At 47.2% G+C, this 24,487-nt stretch overlaps 1 protein-coding gene across 2 annotated transcripts; it reads right to left on the bottom strand.

Annotated features, from left to right (window-relative positions):
* Positions 1-1,673: 1,673 nt before the first annotated feature.
* On the bottom strand, positions 1,674-23,260 carry LAMP1 (lysosome associated membrane protein 1). Of its 2 annotated transcripts, none has more exons than XM_087435814.1 (9): positions 23,094-23,260; positions 15,290-15,411; positions 13,150-13,366; positions 12,871-13,029; positions 5,109-5,290; positions 4,302-4,427; positions 3,364-3,430; positions 3,125-3,295; positions 1,674-2,624 (listed from the first exon to the last, which is right to left on the bottom strand). In XM_087435814.1, the coding sequence occupies exons 1-9, from the start codon at positions 23,140-23,142 to the stop codon at positions 2,485-2,487; spliced, it is 1,233 nt and encodes a 410-aa protein (XP_087291940.1). In that variant the 5' UTR covers positions 23,143-23,260; the 3' UTR covers positions 1,674-2,484. The 2 variants fall into 2 exon arrangements, with proteins under 2 accessions (XP_087291940.1, XP_087291939.1); XM_087435813.1 differs by having other exon boundaries at positions 15,290-15,444; positions 23,094-23,253.
* Positions 23,261-24,487: the final 1,227 nt, after the last annotated feature.

Here is a 24,487-nt window from a genome sequence, read left to right on the forward strand (position 1 = left end):
CCACCCGTGGTGCTGCAGTTACGTGTTGGCACCCCGTGGCCACGGTTTCACCCCAAAGAGAAGTGCAGATGAGGGACCCAGGCGCTGGCAGCCTCGCCCCCAACAGCAGCAGCCTGGGCTATCCTCACCCCCAGCTGCAGCCACTCCTGAAGCTGGACTGGGACCCAAAGAGGATGCTAACGTCCCAGCCCACCTGCGGGTGGCTGTGTGGGAGGAAAGGGCAGCCTGGGTGGGGCGCCAGAGCTCGGGGAAGCCACTGAGACCACCCTCATGGTACAACCACGCACGTGAGGTCACTGCTGCCTGCAGGTGAACTCGGGTGCTCCCAGTTCTCTCTCCCGCCCCAAATTCTCACAAAGCTGCTATGTCCAGAAAGCAGCATGTCTGCTTCCCAGGGGTCACCTCCCACCAGGGGGTTGGCACAGCTGTCCAAACAGCCTTGGAACAGCTAATGCTGACCCTTGGATGCCAGTCGCGTAGCCCTGAGCCCCTTGCCCCAGGAACCACACGGCACTCGCCCTGGATCTGATGACTTGGAGCCATGTCGGATGAACCAGCCAGTGGAGCTCTCCCAGGAAAGACCCCAAAATGACAGAGGTTCTCCCGCTTGAAACATGAGCAGCTGCATGCACCTCTAGGGCACCGAGCCTTCGGGGTGCCACAGGGCTCCATCTGGGTCCTTGGAAGCTTCACGGCTCCAGGCAGACCCTGCTGCTTCTACATTGGTGTACTGCTTCTTAACTTGTATGATGCTACAAATCCCAAAACTGCCAACACCTGGGCCCCAGCATGACAGGCCAGTCGCTGGTTTCCCTCAGTTCTGGCTCAGCCATCAGGCGTCTGGACCGTCCAGACTGGGGAGAATAGAATCTGAGAACGTGGGAGAGTTTCTCACGCTTGTGGTCATGCTGCTGCCCGAGGTCTCTGAACTCCGCCCCAGGGTCCCAAGCTTTCACTGCCAGGGACCGCAGGCCTGCTCTGCCTCGGCATTTCTCACACGGCCCCACTCTGCTTGATCTGAAAAGGACTGCCACAAAGCAAGAGTCACGTGGGCCACCTCAGTCCTACAAGAGGAAACCATCCGGCATCCGGGGGCCGACTGCCAGGTCCTGTGTGGACGGCAACTTCTGGGGCAGGCCCTGGGATTCAAGTATGTGGGCGATGGTCACTCCAGTCCCAGGGCCACCAGCAGGCAGGCTGCACTCAGCCTCATCCACCAAGGACCATAGACTCTCAGAGGGCATGGGTCTTCGCCTAAAAACGCAAGATTAAATCAAGCTCCAGCTCGAGCCCGTGCTCTGAAGCTCCGAGCTCCAGTGGGCCCCAGACTGCCGCCGTCCTGGAGGACCAGGTAAGGCTCATCTTCAAGGGGTCATCTTGTCTCCAGAACCCCACGATTCCAGACAGACAACGCTGTGAGGGAGCCCACATAGCCCTTCTCCCACCCCCTCCTCATTCTCATGGTCATAACTCAAGACTGACCTTAAGACACCACTCAGAATGTCCTCCTCAAATTACCACCCTGAACACTGGCTACGTCAGCTCTTGGGAGAGCAGGGCAGACGGGCAGCGCCCCACCTGTGGCTGTGGCACCCCAGCCCACACACTGTCACCCACCCTTCATCACATCGCAACCGCTCACCACGAGTGGACAAAAGGGCTAGGTCCAGACAGAGAGAGAAAGAGACGCTTTATTAGCACTGTTACGACATCGCGCACACGAAGGGTCCTCAGTGCCCAACCCGCCGAGCTGCAAGTGGATAAACCAGAGAATGAGACCCATCACTGTCCACAAGTGCAGACGCAGGGTCACCTGAACCTCACACAGAAGACTGAAGATCACTTGACAAAAGAAGTAAATAAAAATAACACCCAGTTTTCTATTTAAAAAAGCGCCAGCTCTTGAGTGGCAGACGCCAGTAGCTTTGATGCTCGAGGGTTGAGCTGCACAGCCCTTGGGGGCCGGGCCTGTCCTGGCTTCTAAAGCTTAACTTAAGCATTCCAGATTTTCATCTTTTGGAGTACTTCTGTTTTACGACTTTCTCTACTAATTTCTTAAGCATGTCAGCCTAACAGCCAGCCTTCACCAGCCGTACGTGTTAAGACCAGAGACTCTCCCTTTGTAAGGCTTAAATCTGAGTCAAGAGTGAAGAGACCAAACACCACAATCTTAAAAAGCCAAATTACATGGAGCCAGTGCCCTCCAGAAAAGCACTCTTACCCACCCCCTCTTAGAGTTCTACTTTGGTAAATATTAACGTTTAACCAGTTAGCAAAATATTTAACCCAGTTAGCAAAATTAACACCGTCATTTCAATAGTTACTCTTTTGTGCATAGTAAATGTCGCAAGATGAACTTCACATTTGATAAAGCAGATTTGAAAATCAGTTTGCAGCAAAGTGTGCCTCCCTCAACACCCATCTAAGCTCAGAGAAATGAACGGTGGCCCTGCAGCTGCTGCAGGTCCGCGTGGCGCTGCAGTGCTAAATCGTCTGGTAGCCGGCATGGCTCCTCTTTCTGCCGATGAGGTAGGCGATGAGGACAATGAGGACCAGCCCTGCCAGGGCTCCGCCCACGGCGATGGGGATCAGCATGTTGTTCTCGTCGAGCTGACATTCCTCCACTGTGGAGACAGACAGACCTGTGCTCACATAGGCTGTCACCATGCAGACCCTGCAGACAGGCCTCTGTCGCCTCCCTCTCTTCTCACAGCCCAGCAGGGGAAGATTAAACCAAGGAGGGGCCTCCAATTCCAATCCACTATCACTTGGAGAAGCCCCTATAGAGGCAGGGCTTTCCACAAGGCTGGGAAATTACAGACGTGGTCAGTCTAACCTAATCCTGGGCCCTTCTGGAACACTAACCGCTTTCACAGGGGGAAGAGCCACACTATTTCTTGAAACAACTACCTATGCTCAAATGGTGACGTGTTTACATCTGTAAGATATGCCGGGCCTTTCAAAAGTGAAGTGACACAGGAAGAGCATTTGCTCTAAAAATCTTAGACTGGGAAACGGGGCTCCCAGCCCTGCCTTGCCACACAGAAGCTGCTAAATATCCAAACAGACCCACAGCCTGTTGGACCCCATGCAAGTCTGAGACACCGCCCTCGATGCTACTCACCAGACCCAAACTTGTCACCTTCCACCTGGAAAGCCTGGACCCACACTTTGAAGATGTTGACGTAAAGGGCGTCCGAGACCCGCAGGCGCTCCTCAGCGTTACACTTGTAGGAATTCCCGACCGTGGCCTGAAGTGCCCTCAGTGAACTGTTGGCAGCCTCGAAGGTGGGCCCTGCAAAGGCACGTGAGAGTGAGTGCCCCAGAGCACCTGGAGGGGCACATGAATTGTGGGGGTCTTACCTCTGGTGTCAGGAAGAGTCATATTCAACTGGATTTCTTGGAGGAAAAACCGGCTAGAAGTTGCATTCTTAAAGAGAAGAAGATAATCCTTATAACCACTCACGTTTTTACCATCAAACTTGAAGGCTCATTTGGTAATAAATCTGACCTCCCATTCTAGCTTTAGAATGAAACTACAGAGTATCCTGTCTGTAAAGGCATCATACAAATCTCAAGAATACAAATTTTGATTAGTTCCTTCCAGACCATTTCACATAATCAGATTCTCTATTAAATTAAGGATTGAAGGAGCTGCATTCTAAAAAAGTAAACTTTTTCCAAATGTTTGCTGCCCTTTTTAGGAAAGTTAAACTTTATTAGGAGAAACCCAACTGTTAATCAGTTCATTTGCACAGTGTATTACAAATATTCCTGAGCAGCATTCCCATTCTTCCCGTATTATTTTGGTAGCGTTACATATGATTCTGCCCAGGCAGGTATGAAAACAAGAAGGTACAGGATGCAGAGATGCTGCTCCTCAGTCAAGGGGCGAGGAGCGCGTCTGAGGCAGGAGGCCAAGCTGAGTGCCCAACCTGAAGTTGCCCCTTCCTCTGGGCAGCCACAGCTGCCGGGCACACAACAGGCACCCCCTGACATATGAATAAATGAATGGAGGCACTTGCTGACAGACAAGGCGTGGGGGCAGAGGGCCCGAAAGACCAACAGAGGAGGAAGGCAAAGGGAAGACTCCTCCTGCCTAAGGCAGAGCCGTTGCTTCAGGACCTGTGCCCCGTCTTCACCCTGGCTTGTGCGCCTGTGCTCAGCTCAGCCGCTGTAGCCAGGCGGCACCCGGCACGTGAGAAAACACAGTAGAAAGAAAACCCAAGTGAGACGCACGCTACAAAGCCAGGCGGGGCTGACACTGAAGCCCCAAGTGACAAAGGAACATGGACCCTCACCATTCCAAACTTGAAGGAAAGGAGAATGATATCCTCGCCCCGGAGCTCCAGGGTCACCAGCTGGGCGGTGCAGCTCCCACTGACATGGGTCTTATTTGGGTTGACATTGAATACTCTTCTCACAGTCTAAGTAAGCAACAGAAACAAGTTACCATTCCATGTCATACCAAGTCCTCCCCACTTCTGAAAAAACAAAAGCAATCCTAAAACAGTAACATCAAAGCCACATTTCATTTTGACCAAACCCAAAAGGAAAACATTAGAAGTTTACACTAGTGCAGATTTCTGGATTCCAAAACAACTTTTCCTGCTACTTCTGGTTGCTACTCTCAGAACGAGGCGTACCTGTAGGAAGGTGCAGATCCCAGCCCCTTCTGACCCCGTCTCCCGACTTCACATCATCACAAGCAAGTTACCGCACAGCCCCACAGACTTTGTCATCATTAGGGAGAAATATGAATTCCAAGGGAAAGTATAAAAATGACACTTAAATGTTTGAGTGGTAACAGTTTAAGTAAAATTTAATGTTCTCTCAAAGGTCAACAAACCTGTCCCTTAAAGTGCCAAACAACACACATTGTAGGCTTTGTGGGCCACACGACAGGCTCTGTCACATCACCTCGATTCTGCTGTTTCAGAGAAAAGCACTGGAGTGTGTGGATGGCTGGGTGTGCCTGACGGACACAGGCACACTGACCTGCTCCCTACGATTTTTACCTAAGAGGCTGCACACGCACTGATCCCGATGCTCACGTGCACCAACAAGCCAACGCGCACAGAGAAAGGGCTCCTCAGAGCCGAGCCTACCGTGTTGTCCTTCCTCTCGTAGGTGATGTTCAGCTGCAGCCCCATGCTGGCAAGCAGACAGGTCCCGTTGGTGCCGCTCACGTTGTACTTGCGCACTGAGGGGCTCTCAGGCGATGGCGAAGGGTGGGGGGGCGCCGTCGGCGCTGGTGTCGGGGAAGGTTCGTCTTGCTCACAGCGCGTCTCTGGAGGGACAAGTGGGGATGAATCGCACTCTCACAGGACGGCCGGCAAAGTACTGGTTCCCTAGAACCGCCAGGAACTACGGCCACCCCGAGTTCAGTGCAGACCCCATCAGACTTTCTCAAAAAGCCCCGCAGAACGTGACTTCTCAATTCTCCCAAGAATGTCATATGCTAACACCGTTCCGGAAGTACAGGACAGGAGCAAATCATTACAGACAACCCAGAGCAGGTGGTGCCAGTGACGCACAGAGCCGGCTGAGGGTGACGATGTGGGGGGGAGGGGTCGGGGGGAGAGCGCACACGGGGTGTGTGGGGAGAGGACACATGGAGGAGGTGTGGGGAGAGGACACACGGCGGGGGATGTGGAGAGAGGACACACGGGGGAGTGTGGGGAGAGGACACGGGGTGTGGGGAGAGGACACACGGAGGAGGTGTGGGGAGAAGCTACACGGGGGTGTGTGGGGAGAGTGCACACGGGGGGGTGTGTGGGGAGAGGACACACGGGGGGGTGGGGAGAGGACACACGGGGGGGGGTGGGGAGAGGACACACGGGGGGGGGTGGGGAGAGGACACATGGCACCCCCAGAAGACATGCTGAGGAGTTTGAATGTTATTCTGTCCCTCAGAATTTGATCCACCGTGAGAGTTTACAACAAAAGTTTATTGTGAAAATCAAAGTAAAGGAGAATGACAACCAAAAACTTTCTACAGCAGCAGACAGGATAGATGGATGCCTCCCATGAAGATGACAGATTACTTAACCATTTAAAACAGCAAGATATATAGCACTTCTAGGATACCGCCCACCCCAAAATTAGGTTCATTTACCACCTTGTTTCTGTGGACAATCAAGAAGTTTAGAATCATTTAGAATGTTTAGAATCACAAAGTTTCGAATCACAATTTCCATCCAATTCCCTCTTTCCACATTTCTGCCACGCTGAGCCAGGGGAAGCTGGCCAAAATATCCAGTGTGGGGAGCCCACCGGGGATTTGCTGTAACTTTACCAACTACCTGTTCCCTTCTTATTCCAAGCTAAAATCAAACTTTTACTTTTAACTCCTTTTCAGTTGCTGATTCTGCCTCCATATTCCATCTAGTCAGAGGAGGAGAGACGAGAAACTTCCCCCACAGGACTACAACACAGGGGTAATTTAACACCTTCACACTATGCAATCTTGTAGAGTAAAATGCCTTTCTAGATCGAGGATAAAGATGGCAAAAAAAAAATACCCACCTCTGTGAAGTGAATTTAACCTTGGGCTGATGAAGGCAAGTCAAACACCGCCACAGATGTCCCAACCTACAGTGAGCTGGCCAACACCATCTGCCTCTCACCCGGGAGCTAAGCCACACGGTGACGTTACAGCTGTACTTGTAAAAGTAGCTTCACCATCACTTTATAAATTGTTAGGGAACATAACAATCAAATGTGCAAAACCACGTTAAAACAAAACAGAGAACAGGCCAGTCTCCGAATTCTGGCCACAAACTGTGTTGAGAAGCCAGAGCTGGTGGACTGAATGAGGAACATGCAGATTATGACCTGCTGAATGAGGGGGCACAAGCCACCTCACACACCTCTCAGCATCCAAGCTCCCACACAGGGAAGATGAAACCTATGGGGTCACTGCAATTGAAGGTGCAGTTTTAATACACTCACACAAAGAAAGCAGAGTCACAAGATCTATTCCTTACAGATCCCAGAAGCAGGGGGGCGGGCAATGAGCCGGGGGAAGGGCAGTCCCCCATACCAGGTTACGAGAGCAGGGTAGCAAGCACCTATTACTTATAAGGTGGTTGGGGTGAAGGGCACTAACTTTTCACAGGCTTAACTCTTAAGTGGTTATTTTAAAAGGTGCCCCGGAAAAGGCAAAGCAGGAACTTACAGTGGAAATCCTAAGCTCAGGTCCTTACCCAAGTGTCCAGACTCTGGGTGTGAGCAGGGCTGTCATACTGTAAAATGCCTGGGCAGCAACTCAGAAAAACAAAGTTGTTTTTCTCACCCTAACAACACACATGTGAAAGAGTGACCTACACTGATCTGACAATCATTTTCAAGGTAAGATCCACCGTTTTCATAAAGCAGGTTACAAAATGTCAACTTGGAAACATGAATAACATACCATCAGGTCTCAATGCTATTCAGAAAAGTGCAGGACTTGGGAAATCTGCATGGATAAAACGCCCTTTTCCTTCTATCTTACTTATAAACACAAAATCCACACTCTAACCAGACTGTTACCTACTACAAACACTGAAGTCCTTCCTGTAGAGGGCTCACAACCCACGTGGAGATAATCACAAATACAACACGCTGAAGTAGGCAAAGTGCTATACCCCCAGGGATGGCCTCTGGGAAGACCAGGGGACCCAGGGGTTGCTACAGGATCACCCTTAGTCTTCTCCACAAAGGAAACAACGGGAGAGGAGACCACAGGGCTGCGTATCCTTCCAGTTGCTCTTCTCACAATTTTGAAAAGCTTATATGCCCCAAAAGCCCCAAATGATCTCCCAGCAGCAGTAGATACTCAAATAAACCTGCACACTGCAATTAGTAAGAATCTCAAATAGAAAGAGATGTTTTAGCATCAATTCCTTCAATTTAAGCTAGACTAGGAGCGAGACTCTGGTTCCTAAGGAATGAAAAAGAGATATTGCCAAATTGGGTAGGAAGTAAGTTATATGATGAACTATATTTAAAGATTTTATTTTATTTATTTTTTCCCCCAAAGCCCCAGCAGATAGTTGTATGTCATAGCTGCATATCCCTCTAGTTGCTGTATGTGGGACGCGGCCTCAGCATGGCCGGAGAAGCGGTGCGTCGGTGCACACCCGGGATCCGAACCCGGGCCGCCAGCAGCGGAGCGCGTGCACTCAACCGCTAAGCCACCGGGCCAGCCCTGATGAACTATATTTAAAAGTAGTTTCTGTTTTGAACTTCTAACAGTTGTGAGAGTTGACAAGCACCCACGTATCAAATCTTAAAGATAAAAAGATTAACCAATCCGAGTCCTCTGGTGAGCCAACTAAACCCAGATGCCTGCCTGGGCCTCACCCCAAAACGCATTAACGCAGCGTGGGCCTGGGGCTGGAAATCCATTTCTGATGGACACAGAGTGAGACCACCTGACCTGATTCACTCCAGCCTCCAGGCAGAGCTACACTCAGACCATTCCAGAATGATAACCATCTGCCCCACTTCACAGACCTTCGGGAAAGAAGATACCTGTTTTCTTCAGAACTTATCTTCATCAACAAAACTCACAGGAAAGTTAGGTCAGCCTTGACTTGTGCTTTATTCCCTTTTAAAATAAAATCTGTAAGAACCTGAGGCTTCTCAGGATGATGCATATGAGATGGCAAGGTGAACGGGGGCTTTCTGGTCAAGGCCACTACCACATTACTGATAAGTAAGGCCCCAGAAGCCTACTCTAACATGCTGAACCTGCAGTCCATCAAATACAAGCTTTACGTGGCTTTTATGACCAAAAATTTACTGATTTACTGGAAACGTGTTCATTCAACAATTTATTAAGAACCCACGAGGAGAACAGACTAGGAGGATATAAAAATATACTCATCATATTTGATAAGGTATCTTTATCCTGAAGAAGCTTTCAATTTAGTTAACAGACAGGAAAAAATTAAGTTTTAAGTGCCTAATAACCAAAGGAATGAAACAGGTACAAAAGGAGATAAAAGAAATAGCTCGGGCCGGCCCCGTGGCTTAGGTTAAGTGCGTGCGCTCCGCTACTGGCGGCCCGGGTTCGGATCCCGGGCGCACACCAACGCACCGCTTCTCCGGCCATGCTGAGGCCGCGTCCCACATACAGCAACTAGAAGGATGTGCAACTATGACATACAACTATCTACTGGGGCTTTGGGGGAAAAAAAAAGGAGGAGGACTGGCAATAGATGTTAGCTCATGGCCGGTCTTCCTCAGCAAAAAGAGGAGGATTGGCATGGATGTTAGCTCAGGGCTGATCTTCCTCACACACACAAAAAAAGAAATGGCTCAATTTTAATGGACATCAAATATTTTTAAGTGACGCACACTGTCGTGGTAGTGTATGTGGTCAGTTATGCCAAATCCCCTACTCACAGGGAAGATACTGGTCCCTTTCTTTGAAAAGTAATATTAACAGCAATCACTATCAAAAAACACCCAACAGGACACCAAGAACAGACAAAGAGTGTTGTCACAAAACGCCACTGGTCAGGCTCTCCCAGACCACACTTGAGTCACCTTCACGGCGAGCTGAGCAACTGTGCAATACACTAGGGTTGAGCCTTAAAAAACGATTCAGATCATGTTATCAATTATTATATTCTGTTGTACAGCACAGCCTCTTACTTACGGAGTGTCTGCCAGTACCAGAGATCCGAGGCCCCAACTCCTCCTCTCTTGCACCTCCACCTTGAGCAGCTGCCTGCCAGCGGCTGGCCCAAGAGCTCCTCTAATCACTGTTCCCAGGACCCAGGCCACCAGAGGACCAAATCCCATAAAAGTGTGTTGAGCAAGAAGTCATGGGTTGTGTGAGAGAGGGGGTGGGAGCAACAGTCAAGGGGAGAGGCATAAGGGTTAGCAAACAAGACTCGAAAGGGCCCTGCCAACTCGGGGCCTTTGGGATTGTTTTGTTTTGCTTACTTCCTGTTTTCTCAGCACTAGAGCCCCACACTGATAAGGGATTACTATAGAGGATGTGACTTAATAATGAGATGAGTTCCACAAGCCCCACGGGGACTCCTTTCCAGTGAAGAGTCTGCAGGTGGGCCCACAACTTCACCCAGCCCTCCCGGCCTACAATGAGAGGACATTCCAGCTTCTACAAGACATATCTTCAGAATGCTTCTTAACTCTCCTCTTCCCAGGAGAATTTACTAAGACAGTATGGTAGTGTCTTTGAAAAAGAAGCACAATTTCTTTTCCAAAGTACATACATACCTGCACAGGCACATTTAACATAAAACTGAACAAGCTTTGATGACCAGGGACAACCACGGAACATGAGACCAGGTCGGGTGGTGAGCTCAGCACAGACGGAGGGGTTGCCCACAAGCTCCAAATAACTGACGACTCCCAGGCGGGAAGGCCAAACCCCAGGTAACCCTAAGTGGGATAAGAGCATGTCTGGGGGGCGGCCAGCGGCTGGGGCTCACGGGTGAGGACAGCCTCAAATGCGTACCAGGTGGAAACCTGGAATCACGAGCACATGTCCTCCATTAGAAAAGGAATGAACGTGCGAAATGTTGATAGTGAGGACACCATGCGTGTGCGGGGACAGGGGAAATGTGGGGAATCTCTGACTTGCTATTCAACTCTGCTGTGATGAATCCAAAACTCCTCTAAACAATAAAGTCCATGGTCAGCCCTCCATGTCCACCGGTGCCACATCTGAGGAGTGTGCAGAATTTATGATCCGCGGATGTGGAACCGTGGACATGGGGGGCCCACTAAGGGACCTGAGCATCTGTGGACTCAGGTATCGGCAGGGGTCCTGGAACCAATCCCCTGAGGATACCAAGGGATGACTGTGTTTAAAAAACAAAGTAACTGATTAACCTTAAGAACACAATTAGCCTCTCTATATCATCACATCTGTCCTTAAACTAGAAAAGGCAGCCCCCATCACAGGGCCCCAGCGCCCTCATGACACGGACAACGTGGCACCTCTCTTCAAAGCACCATGCCCTTAGGGAGTCCAGGTCATCTCATCTATGTTCAGAAGCCTCCAAAGCAGAAGGAAACAAGTCCTAAAGGGGAGGAGCCACGTTCTATCGCCATGTTTAGGTCCAGCTGGCAGTGATGTCACTGCACTGAGTCACCAAACCAGAGACACTATCATTTTCTAAGACCTTCGGACAGTTTCTGCTTTTTCCTTCTGCTCTTGAGGCCTGAGAGAGAAGACTGACGCAACCCAGATGTGTTCTGCTAGGTATGAAAGCCAGCTATGTGGAGATGTGTAATGGAGAACAAATTTGTAATTACTCGAAGTATTTGCCTTGTTACTCTAGCCCCCGCTCGGTTACCTACTCTAACTAAAGTCACCTTTCACCTGCCTGAGGCAGCAGCTGTGTGAGCCACACACACCTGGACCTGCTGCCCTCACCCACACGGCTCACGCCAGCCCCAGGGGAGCAGTCCTCGCCTCCTGTCAGCCCTTCCTGGTGAAGATGCATGCTCACCCGACCCTCCACCCCAAAAGAGGCTGCGTGGTGGGCAAGTCGAGCCCACTGCTCCAGCTCACTCTGACCTCCACCTCTAGTCCTGTACTGCTGCTGCTGGTTCTATTTCTCCCAGTTACACAGGGTTTCCTTCAGTCCTAGCTCTGTCACTAACAGTCTTCCCATTAGGTCAGGGGTCAGCAAATTTCCTCTGTAAAGGGCCAGACAATAAACATTTTAGACTCTGCAGCTGTCCAGTGTCTGTCCCAACTCAGCTCTGCCCCTGGGAACATGAAAGCAGCCACAGAAACAGGGGAGTGAATGACCACAGCTGTGTTCTAATAAAACTTGAGTTATGGGCACTAAAACTTCAATTGCATATAATTTTCAAGTGTCATGAGATGTTCTTTTGATTTTTTTTAAGCTTAAATTTTAGCATAAAACCCATTCTTAGCTTACAGGCCATACAAAAACCAGAGGTGGGCTGAATCTGGCCACAGGCGACTGCTGGCCCTGCTAGGAGCACACACGTCTCTGAGCACTCTCCAACAGTCACTGTGAGCCTTCAAGCAAGACTGCTGGGGAACACCGCAAACCAGAGGCCCACCAGTGCGGGTCTGAAGCCTGGAAGGAGCTGCTGCCTCTAACACACACTCTGTGCTGCAGGGACAACTCGCCCAAAGCCCTTACCTTTCAGAAAACGGACAGTCATCTATGAGCTGACAGGCAGGATTTGGAAAGAGAACGTTTTCAAGTCAGAGTAAAATGACAGCACTACTCAGTCCTTACTCCAGGCCAGGCACTGAGATAAGCACTTTGCATAAACCTCCTTTTCAATCTTAACAAGCTTCTGAGCCAGGTTATTACCCTTATTTTGCAAGTGAAGTAACCAGAGGTTGACGAACCCCCAAGACCACAGAGCTGGGAGGAGCTTAGAGCTCTGCCTGTCGGACCCCAGAGTCCACTGGTGGAGCTCGGTCAGCAGGCACAACCTGGGAGACAATGACGTCCCGGAAAGGCACTCCTGGTCCTTCCACCACCTGCCCCTGGGCCTGCCTGAGCTGGACTGAGGTCAGACTAGGTCTCTGTGTAAAGACAACTGGCTTCAGCCAGAAGAGATCCTGTGACCGTGACCCCATTAGCTAACAAGGGAAGACACAGAGAAGGTTTCAATTGCTTTGCCCTTTCACCTTTTTTAACCAATATTTGTCCACCCTCATCTAAAGAGGTCACCTTCTCTAAAGAGAAAAGGTTAGGTGGACAGCACCCCAGAGATGCAAGCCACTGGCTCAGTTGGGGGCTGTACGGATGCTCCTTCACACACACATCCCTCAGGCACCCGGGCACAAAGCGACTTCTGTACCTGTGAGTCTGACTGACGGCACCAGGCCAAAGGGTAGCAGTCTCTTACCTTCCTTGCTGAAGCTATTGTTCGAAAGGTACGCCTGGATGGTGGCATCATGAAGCGTGACAGTTACGTTACTCATGTGGATCTCGTTGCTGCTTACACACCTGTATTTTTTATTTATGTCTGCCTTGATGTCAGTTATGGCTTCCACAGTCTTGATGTCTATATTTAAAAAAAAAACAAAACATTTTTCACCACTTGAGGTACTTAGTGAAAAGTAATTTCAGACACTCCCCCAACCCAATTTTCTTCCCTTCATAATTGGTGAGTTTTGGTTCGTACCCTTGGAGCTTGCATTGGGGAAAATCTGTGCGTCTGACAAGTTGTAAACAAAACGCATCAGCTGGACCCTGTAACGTGTGGCATTTCTTGCGAAGTTGAGGGTCAGTGTATGTCCTCTTCCAAAAGCAATCACAAGACTGGGATCAGAAGCATTCTCTTTACCACAAGAGCTGCTATTTAACACTTCTGCATTAGACGGCAGGTCAAAGGTCGCATTCTAGAACAAACACAATGACAGCAGAACCCAGTTAGAATGTAGGCTATTAAAGGATTCAGAAACACCAAAGAAAGCTCTTCTGTGAGTCTGATACAAACTAAGACCTCAGTGCCATCTCAGATATCATTGTTAAGATATTCATTTTTAATAGACATAAAAAAATACAAAAAAAAATCAGTATTACATGTCAGTAATAAATAGACCAAAAAGTAATTCAAGTATAAAACAAAGATGACAATTATTCATATAAATATTCTTTATTAATATAATTTCAATTTACAATGGAATTAAAACTAAAGTTATCTTAGTAAACTGAAATAAGTATAATGGGCTTCAAAATGAGCTGTGTATTTATATTTGAAAAAAGCTATTACTACTTGTTAGTTATAGAAATGTCTGTTTAAAGAATGTCTCTTTAAACAAAGAGAAGAAGGTTTTTATTGCAGAAATGTTTAAATTTACTATTACAAGCCAAACAAACAACTAGAAAACAACCTAATGTCCATTAAAATAAACTGGACTGCCTAAATGAACTATGGGTAAGCGGTCCTAAAAAAATGACAGAACTACATGAGGTGACAAAGATGTGCTTTGTAAAACAGTAAGGCACATAACAGCATATGGACGATCACATTTGTGTAACATAATTAATATATAACAAAATATTTTAAAAATTCAAACAAAAAAAGTGAAGTAGAAATTAAAATAAAAGGTGCTTGGACAAGTCTTTATAATTTGAGATATTCTACAGAACAAAATCTTCCCAGTTTTCTTCTGTTTTGACAGAGACCACATTTATATGAAGCCTAGTACGAGTGAATGAATGAGGCCCGAGCAGCTGGCAAAAAGTCTAGAGCACTTAGAGGAACTGCAGATCTTCCCAGCAATGCTGGGCCCCACTGCTGCCCTGTGAGCGGCAGCGAAAAGATATGGTGCTGTCGACATGGAGGTGGGCAAGGAAGAATGATGGTTTCAACAGAGAACTGACAATAAAATGTGGTTTAGGGATATACTTAAAGAGCAAATGTTCAAGACAATGACTAAGCGAAATGTCCACTAACAGGTAACTAACAGAAGAGGACATACAAACAAATGCTGCTTATTCGTTAGAAACGAGGGAAATGCAAAAAGCCTTCAAGTATAAAGTTCTTTTAACAAAACAACTAAGGGGCTTTTTTATTTTTGGTGACGAAAACTAGCCCTGAGCTGACATCTGCTGCCAATCCTCCTCTTTTTGCTGAGGAAGATTGGCCCTGGGCTAACATTTGTGCCCCTCTTCCTCCATTTTATGTGGGACGCCGCCACAGCATGGCTTGCTAAGCGGTGCGTGAGTCCGCACCCAGGATCTGAACCAGCAAACCTCGGGCCGCCTAAAAGCGCAAACTAAACCACTACGCCACCGGGCTGGCCCCCTAAGGGACATTCTAATCAAACTAGTACAATGCTTATAGCGCTGCACATCAAACAACTGTTTATATACAATTCTCTGAGCACAATAGTTTATTTAAGGCAAATTCAACAAATCAAAAAAGCTATATTCACAGAGCTATACATTGGGTGTGGAAAAAAACATAAGAAAACAACTACCAATAGGGAGGTGATTTAACAAATTAGGTTGGTTAACATAATGAAGTATTACATTGTGATTATAAAAGATAATCGTGAAGAAAACTAGAAAAACGCTCATAATAAAAAAGTGAAAGCAAGGCACAAAACGGTTTGTATATTATGACTGCAGCTTCAGTATATAAAGAGCATAGGCTGTTACAGGCAGTAATAATATCCAGGCACACTGTAATGATGAGCCTAGAAGGAAAGACGCATACATGAAAGAACTGTGTTAAGGTGCGAGCATTTTTCAAAGATTAAATAATTTTCACACACATGCACAAGCAACACACGAAGCACACTGCTGTTTCCTACCTTAGAACCACTCTGGGTATCATAGCTGGTCAAGAAGGTGGCGGAGAAGTTGGCCATTATACAAGCTGTCCCATTGCCATCTTTCACCACAAACACTGCTGATGCACCGTGCACAAGGCCTGCTAACTCCAGGAAAGACAGATATAAACAAGTCCCTTTTTGAAAATACAAGTGGATATTTCTGTTGTCCACAGCTGTAGCAATAATGGATTTTATTAGATTATTAAGTACATTGTGCTTCTTAAACCACTAAAGAACTAGACACGCAGATTACTCAGGCTGGGTTCAGCTGGGTCTTCTGTCCCTCCTGGACATGATTCTGAAAATGTTAACTCTAAGCCCATCCAGTTTTCCAATCTGGTCAATAGCTCTTTAATGCTCTACTTCAGAATACTTATCAGGAAGTTGCATATCAATTTCTGGGTCACCCCTGCACCCTCAGGGAATCTCTGGGAGAGGTGGTGGGGTTCTGCAGGCACAACTCAACCTAAACACTGGCCTTCCACAGAAATCCATGGTATCTTTCACTATGTCCTAAACTGCTATTTAAATTGGATCTGTTTTTACCTCTCATGGACTGGTGGTGTGGCAAGAAGGGCCACGGACTCAAAGGTCTGAGCTCTTTGCCCAATTTCAGAAAGGTCCTCAAAAAACAGTGTTTCAATTGAACCTGGAGTTGGCTGTGTGACCTTAGGACTTCACTCAACCTCTCTAGGTGGGGCTGCCACATCCCAGAGGGAAGGGACAGATGAAGTTCTCACGGGTCCCTCCAGCTCGAGAGCCATCACTGCCCCACACTTCCTCTTTGAGTGAGTTCTCAGGGCCAGTGCCGTCTTCTTCATCTCCCCTGGCCCTGACAGAGCAGTTTAGCAGCAAATGTAATCTCACCACTATGGTAGACAAGTAGGTAATTTTACAAGACACACATTTTAGTACATTGTCCTTTTACAGATGGGCAAAGATAGGTGTTTTTGCTACTTCTAAAGCCAAACAGCTGTCAGCCACCACTGCGTACTCTAATGCTCAGAAGCGATGCACCCTCTTGTCTCTGCTGCCACAAGCTCTTGCACACCTTTTTACGGAGCATTTACACCCCTGGCTCTGATGGCTCTAAGTGTAAATACGACTCAGGCACACTTGGAAGACAGCATACTCAGAGGACACTCAATTCATTTTTCATTCTAAAAACTCTGTCCTTGACAAAGTAAATGACTCCAATGAACCCAATTCAGTTTACCCTTGGGACTTTCACAAAACAAAATCTTTAAAGCCAACTACTATTCAAGCCTAAAGCAGACAGACCTAGAGCCAGAAACCTCCTTATCTTCCCTTTAGCCTCTGGTAAAGGAAATACCAAAATCTACGTTCACAAAGAAAAGCTGCTACATCAGAAAAAAGTAAACTATAGCAAACAAGGAAACCCGTGCAATTTTTTGTGTTTTGCTTTGCAAATTTTTAATGCCCCCCCAAACACGCAAATTATACTAAAAGCACTTCCAATGAACGAATATTCCGTTTTTAAAAACAGAGAAAATTCCACAACTCGTTTGTGACAAAGTAAAGGTGTTTAAAAACAGACAAATGGTTCTCATGCCTTCCTAGAGGGATGGGGTAAGTGTACAAGAGCAGCGGAGTGAGGCCAGCAAGGCAAAAAAGCAGGTTGGGCAGGCAGAAGCAAAAGCGCGCGTTCAAGCGTGGGCACTGAAGCCAGCGAGACACTGGACATTGACCCAGCTCACGGTGTACATGGGCCACCGCCTGCACTGTGCACAGACTCCCTCAGGCCTGGGACACCCTCATCCGGCCCTGGCCCGGCTGCTGGAGGGTCACATGTGATCACATCTGCCGGGGCACAGCAGGTTGCTGCCTCCCATGGGAGCAAGCACAGGTCAGTTCTTACCAAGCTGCCCTTTTATAAAACGGTTCCCTAAATCATTACAAAAACTTTCTACTAAAAGGAATAAAAGGAATCCAAATAGCCAACGAAGAAGTGAAACTCTCACTATTTGCAGATGACATGATTTTATGTATAGAAAACCCTAAAGAATCCATTGGAAAACTATTAGAAATAATCAACAACTACAGCAAAGTCGCAGGGTACAAAATCAATCTACAAAAATCAGTTGCATTTCTGTATGCTAATAACGAACGAACAGAAAGAGAGCTCAAAAAGATACCATTTACAATCGCATCAAAAAGAATAAAATATCTAGGAATAAATCTTATCAAGGAGGTGAAAGACCTATACAATGAAAACTACAAGACATTGTTGAAAGAAATCGATGATGATATAAAGAAATGGAAAGATATCCCATGCGTATGGATTGGAAGAATAAACATAGTTAAAATGTCTATATTACCTAAAGTAATCTACAGATTGAATGCAATCCCGATCAGAATCCCAATGACATTCTTCACGGAAATAGAAAAAAGAATACTAAAATTCATATAGGGCAACAAAAGACCCCGAATAGCTAAAGCAATCCTAAGAAAAAAGAACGAAGCTGGAGGCATCACAATCCCTGACTTCAAAACATACTACAAAGCAACAGTAATCAAAACAGCATGCTACTGGTACAAAAACACACACACAGATCAATGGAACAGAAGTGAAAGCCCAAAAATAAAACCACACATATACGGACAGCTAATTTTCGACAAAGGAGCTAAGAACATACAATGGAGAAAGGAAAGTCTCTTCAATAAATGGTGTTGGGCATGGACAGAGAAAACTGGACTGTGGTTACCAGGGGCAGTGGGGGTGGGGGGTGGGCACAAGGGGTGAAGGGAGTCATATATATGGTGATGGATAAACAAAAATGTACAACCCAAAAATTTCACAACGTTAGAAACCATTAAAACATCAATAAATTAAATAAACAAATAAATAAATGGTGTTGGGAAAACTGAACAGCCACCTGCAAAAGAATGAAAGTGGACCATCTGCTATCACCATTCACAAAAATTAATTCAAAATGGATCAAACACCTGAAGGTGAGACCTGAAACTATAAAACTCATAGAAGAAAATATAGGCAACACACTATTTGACATTGGTCATAAAGGAATCTTTTCAGATGACATGCCTACCCAGACTAGGAAAAAAAAGAAAAAAAGAAAAAATAAGCAAGTGGGACTTTATCAGATTAAAGAGCTTCTGCAAGACAAATGAAACCAGAATCAAGATGAACAGACAATCCACCAGCTGGGAGAAAATATTTGCAAAACATATATCTGACAAGGGGTTAATCTCCATAATATATAAAGAACTCACACAACTGAACAAAAAAACACACAACCCAGTCAAAAAACGGGCAGAGGAAATGAACAGACACTTCTCCAAAGAAGATACACAGATGGCCAATAGGCACATGAAAAGACACTCAACATCACTAATCATCAGGGAAATGCAATCAAAACAACACTAAGATATCACCTCAAGCCCATCAGAATGGCTATAATCAGCAAGACAAAAAACAACAAATGTTGGAGAGGATGTGGAGAAACATACACAGCTGGTGGGAATGCAAACTGGTGCAGCCTCTATGGAAAACGGTATGGAGATTCCTCAAAGAATTAAAAATAGAAATACCCTATGATCCAGCTATCCCACTACTGGGAATCTATCCAACGAACCTGAAATCAACAATCCAAAGAGGCTTATGCACCCCTATTCACTGCAGCATTATTCACCATAGCCAAGAACTGGAAGCAACCCAAGTGTCCTTCGACTGATGATTGGATCAAGAAGATGTGGTGTATATATACAACGGAATACTAGTCAGCCATTAAAAAGACAAAATCGTCCCATTTGCAACAACACAGATGGGCCTGAAGGATATTATGTTAAGTGAAATAAGCCAGAAAGACAAACATTGTAGGATCTCACTCATATGTGGAATATAAACCAACACACAGACAGAGAAAACTGTATTGTGGTTACCAGGGGCAATGGGGGTAGGGAGTGGGCACAAGGGGTAAAGGGAGACATATATATGGTGACGGACAAAAATGTACAACCAAAAATTTCACAGCATTATAAACTATTAAAACATCAATGAAAAAAAACTTTCTACTGACTCACAGCACTTCATTAGGAAACATTTCAGATTAAACAACTTTTCAATCATACAATTTTTTCATTTAGTCAATAGGCTGAGGGTCTGAGCTTTCAAAGAAAAACAAGGAAGTATTACTAAAATTTAAAATAAGTTTTAGCAGCACTAGATGCCCACATGTATTCTGGAGAAGCCCAGAAATTTTCAATTATTAAAACACGAAACTTACCCCCAGAAGCCAATTTTGGTCAAGAGAAAAATATCTACAAGAGCATAAGAACATAAAATTGTAAGAGAAATGTAAGTATGCTAAAGGTCAGAATTTTTTTTTTTTAATTCTGTAACAGTAGCAGTTGGTTAAAAAAAATCCTTCTCAAATTAGGTAAAATGTTTGCAGTAATTTGAGGGGCGACCCTCTCAAAAGCCAGCTCCCTGGCCTGCTGGCAACTGCTAATCGCTAGCAGTCCTGCGCTCAGATGTGAACTCCATCACTTCTCCAGAGCTCTTAAAAAGGAGTAACTTTGGATTATTCCTTCAAAATACTCCACCTTGTAGAACTTCCACCCTCTAACACAAGTGCAGCTCTGGGAAGCACGCCTGCTTCTGAGTAAGAGATCTCGTTCCATGACAGACTCCTCTACCACTTACCAGCTGTGTGATCTTGGGCCAGCAGCAACCGCCATGCCCTGGGTTTAGGCACCTGTGAAATCGAGGGGGTGCTCACACCTCAGGCTCGTCAGGGTACCAGAAGAGCCAATGCACGCAGAGTATTTAGTACAGGGCATTAGCACTGGCTCCAATGTCAGCTGTTATCATCTAAATATCCAGTGGTACACAGACCTCACCTATCAAGTGCATCACTGAATCCTCAGTACCTGACAATGTAAGCATTTTATTTATTCAACAAGCTCTTATAACGCACTTGCTCTCTGCCAGGCACCGCTCCAAGCACTCTGCAGGTAACTAAATCATCATGACAACCTAAGTAGGCAGACACTACTAGGATCCCCTTTTTCAGATGTGGAGACTAAGGCACAGAGAAGTTGCCTTGCTCAAGGCCACACAGCTAGGGAGAGTGCAGAGCCAGACCTAAAATCAGCCTGGCTAGCTGACTCAGAGCACATGCCCATCTCCGCTGCCGTGGGCTGGCTGCAGAGTGCCACATCTGAACCACCCTTTCTCTCCAGCACTTGGTGAGTGAGTGAATACAGTTCAAATTATGAAACACTCACTTTTGAAATGAGAGAGATTGCTATCTGAAGGAATGAGTCAATAAATTTATTTCTTTATTAACATTTTTATAAAAAAATTATTTCTGGTTTGTCTTGGCTTGATTCTTCTAAATCCAGTATTTTTCTTCTTTTTCTTAACCAGCGATACATAATCATCTACAAAGATTTAAAGGAAGAAAAAAAAAAAAGGCCAAGGTTCCATCCCAGATAGTGAATCACAACCTCCAGAGGCAGGGCACCAGTAGGCACATTTCTAAAAAGCTGACCTACGCGTGTTTCATTAGGGACCACAGCTGTAAAACTGCATGTCTCTTAATGTATGTCCTGAGCCCCTCCTACACTAGAGGCGCACAAGACAGGCTGTAGGATGAAGAAGGGAGATTCATGTGTACAAGTTATCACAACACAGCTGCACTGATGCTCTAGTGAAAGCACATGCTGTGCACACATGTAGTCAGGTCCTGTGGACGCAGACAGAAAGGAGGACTAATGCTGCCTGGGATGGGTCTAACAACATAAATCAAAATTACAGACCCAAAAGATTTTGACCTCAAGGGTAGTGAAGAATCTGGTCGCCAATCTGAGCAACTGACAAACTCCCACAATCAAGGGTAACATTAACTAGTATAAAACTTTTCAAACTTCCTAAGTGACAGCTCTTCATTTGGAAAGGGGAAGGAGGTCACCTAGCTGACACCAATGGTTTAAAGACTCACATTACACAATTACACTTTATCTTATACATCAAAGTTTCAGTTCACGCTTGTCTATACTTTCTACCAAGTATTCAAACACAAAAGAAGCTTTAAGTAATTCCTAACTATTAATGCAGGAGGAATTAGGAATTTAGAAGCTTGAAATACTTTTAGAAAAGATATTTTTTGGTGAAATCGTGCAGTAAGATAAACAATATTCTAAATAGATCTAAATGCAAGCTGTTAGATCTTTCTTAAAAGTTGGATTTTAAGTGAACTCGAAACTTAAAAGATATGATGGAATGGGCATTAAAAAGCTAATTATATGCACAAAACACCAAGGTTTCACAACGTGGGGAAGTCATGAATTTCTTTCTTCATTTTTAAGGTGAGTTTTTAAAACATGAAACAAAATACGAAAAGTATTAATGCTCGTGAGCTCTTCTATTAAAAAAACAATGCAGCCGTTCTGACATGACAAATCTTGTTCCAGCAACCCTCCCTGTAACTAATTACACCTGCCAGCGGAGGGCAAGGCTTCGGGTTCACTGCACCGATAAGGTCATCCCTTGTGGCTGTTCACACAGCTCGAAGAACATTTTTACACAACAGGCAGAACAAACAAGTGAAACCAAGATCCACTGAATCACAATAACATAATTTTAGAGTAGGATGAGACTCAGAGATGGTTAAGGAATTCATGGGCAAGTATGCACGGAACGTGTATCCAGGTCTATTTAACTCACATGAACTCCCACCAGTTGTTTTCCGTATCATATTACAGATCCCGGCACTTAGATAAATCACCCCACGTTATTTGGGAGAGAAGTGAGAAAAAGTGGCATAGAGTCAGATTCACCAAAGGCCTCTCAACACCCTTAAAACACTACGGCAGGAAGGAGCACGTAGTGATTCTCGTCTAAGGGACAGTACCCACTCCTCTTTACTATCAGGACAGATGACTGAGGACAAAATTCCTCAATCAATACAATACTGAGCGCCCAGTGACCGCTTCCATGAGTTCGGTGGACTGGTGGCGAGCCAGACGCTCCCCAACGCGTTAACGGAGACCTAGCTGGAGCCAGAGGGACGGGCACACAGAAGAGGGGCAGCGCCGCGCGCCACGACTCGCTGGAAATGAACACTGCCACTGTGCGCCCAAGGCCGGTCCTACCTCTCGCCTTGTCCACTACGGGCTCTCCTCAACTCCTGAAGACAACCGTCGGGCATTCCAACATAAACGTCGATTCCCAGTAACACAAACGCGCGCACGAGCACCCCACGCCACACTGAAAGGGGCGAAAGTTAAAGCAAACTACAAAAAGCCGGCATCACCGCGCCGCCCTGCTCTCCGGGCACCACCGTGCTGGAAAGAGCTCCGCGGGGTCTCCCGCCCGGCAGGACGCAGTGACCATGCAGGTCCCGCCGCCGCGGGCTGCACAGCCCCCTGGACCTCGCGCTAAACCTGGCCGTAAACTGAGGAACCACCACAGCCGTCCAAAATCAGCAAGCCACCCGAGTCACTTCCCACCTAACACCCGAAAACGAGTTCACGACTCGACACCTCGACCCCCCTCGTCCACCCCGGGCACCCAGACGCGACTCCCCAAGCAGCGGCCAGCGGGCTCCACGCCGGACCTCACGCGCGGACTTCGGCCGGTGCGGGCACGACCGGCGGGTCGCCCCGGCCTGCGGCTCCCGCCGCCCCCGGCCCCCGTGAGCCCCCCAGCCCCGCCGCCCCGCTCCCCGGGATCCCCCCAACCCCGCCACCTCCGCCCCCCGGGAGCACCCCCAGCCGCGCCACCCGCGCCGGCCCTCACCGAGCAGCAGCAGGAGCAGCGACCGCCGGGCGCCGCCGGGAGCCGCCATGGGCGCGAGGGCCGCGAGGCGGGCGCGGGAGCCGGGCGCGTTGGGGCGGTTGGGCCGCGGGCGGGCGGGGGCCGGGGGCCGGCGTGAGGGCGGCGGGTCCCACGGTCGAGAGGCCCGGCCGCTTCGGCGCCCGCGGCAGGAAGGAGACCCGCGACCGGCGGCACCCGTCACGTGAGGCCGCGCCGCGCCCGCGCCGTCACGTGACCCCGCAGATCTCGCGAGAGCATGCGGGCGCAAGCGGCCGGGCTCCCCGGAGCGCGGCGTCCTCCCCGGCGGCGCAAGTGACCTGGCTTCGGGCACGTGATCCCGCCAGGCACGTGACCGCAGCGCCACGTGACCCGGGCGGGTGGGGTCCGTCCTCCCTCTTCTTCTCCCCGAGCCACCGCCCACTTTCGGGGTTTTGTTCTGTTGTTTGGGGTAGAAATCTACTTTTACTAAAGAGTCCATTTGCTGATATCTGGTTTAGGTATTCAGGCTCTTTTTGGATTTTTTGTTTGTTGCTGTTCCAAATGGGGGAAGAGTCTGAACAGCAGAGTTCCACTGAGGTGAAGTGCTGTCCACTGAGGGTCACTGTGGAAAAGAGGAAGTGTTGAATCTGGCGTCTGCGTATACTGTCACTGTGACCTAGTTCATCAACAGTCGTTTGTTGACATGCGGTATTGGTCCAATATGTGAAAATGTTATTGGAGCATGGGTTGTTCCTGTGAAGTAGAATGTAAGTTCAGACATAATTGGAGAAATTCTATAATATTTCCTTCTCCTCTTAAACATTCTGATGAGAAATTACCAAATAACCTTAAGTATAAAAATAAAAACACCTACTAACTGTGCTTTCTGGCCTCTGGAATTTCGGAGCAGTGATGAAGGGCCAGCACCGCCAGGGTCTTCACTCGTCTGGGTTTGTCGTGTGTTTTTGGCTGCTCTCTTGTACCCGTTGTCCTAGCCTTATTCTGCATCCTTTTTGGAAATTCTGGGAGCTTCTCAAAGTCCTGTCAGCACATTATTTTTCTGCTTAGATCAGAGCTCATTTCTACTGTGTACAATTTAGAGTCCTTGCCTACTACATGCTGTGTTTAAAATCTTCTCTTTTTGCTATTATAACCTCATTAAAGACTAAAAGTAGTTTGTCAGCAAAAGAACAGGGTATAAAAAGCCAGCAAAAAATGATGTTTTATGTTCTATGATGCTACATTTTTATAGAGTACAGTAAAGTAGTATGGTGGGGTTTTCTTGTTTGTTTTGTTTTTTGTTGTTGTTGAATCCTCGAAATGGTTGGGGTCTGATCTATTTCTGATTGAAGGGAAGACTGGAAAACCAAACACAGTGAACTCCATGTCTTCTGAAT

Source organism: Ceratotherium simum, chromosome 10 (genome assembly GCF_057802395.1).
Source record: "Ceratotherium simum simum isolate JZ-2026a chromosome 10, ASM5780239v1, whole genome shotgun sequence".
In the NCBI taxonomy this organism is placed as follows: domain Eukaryota; kingdom Metazoa; phylum Chordata; class Mammalia; order Perissodactyla; family Rhinocerotidae; genus Ceratotherium; species Ceratotherium simum.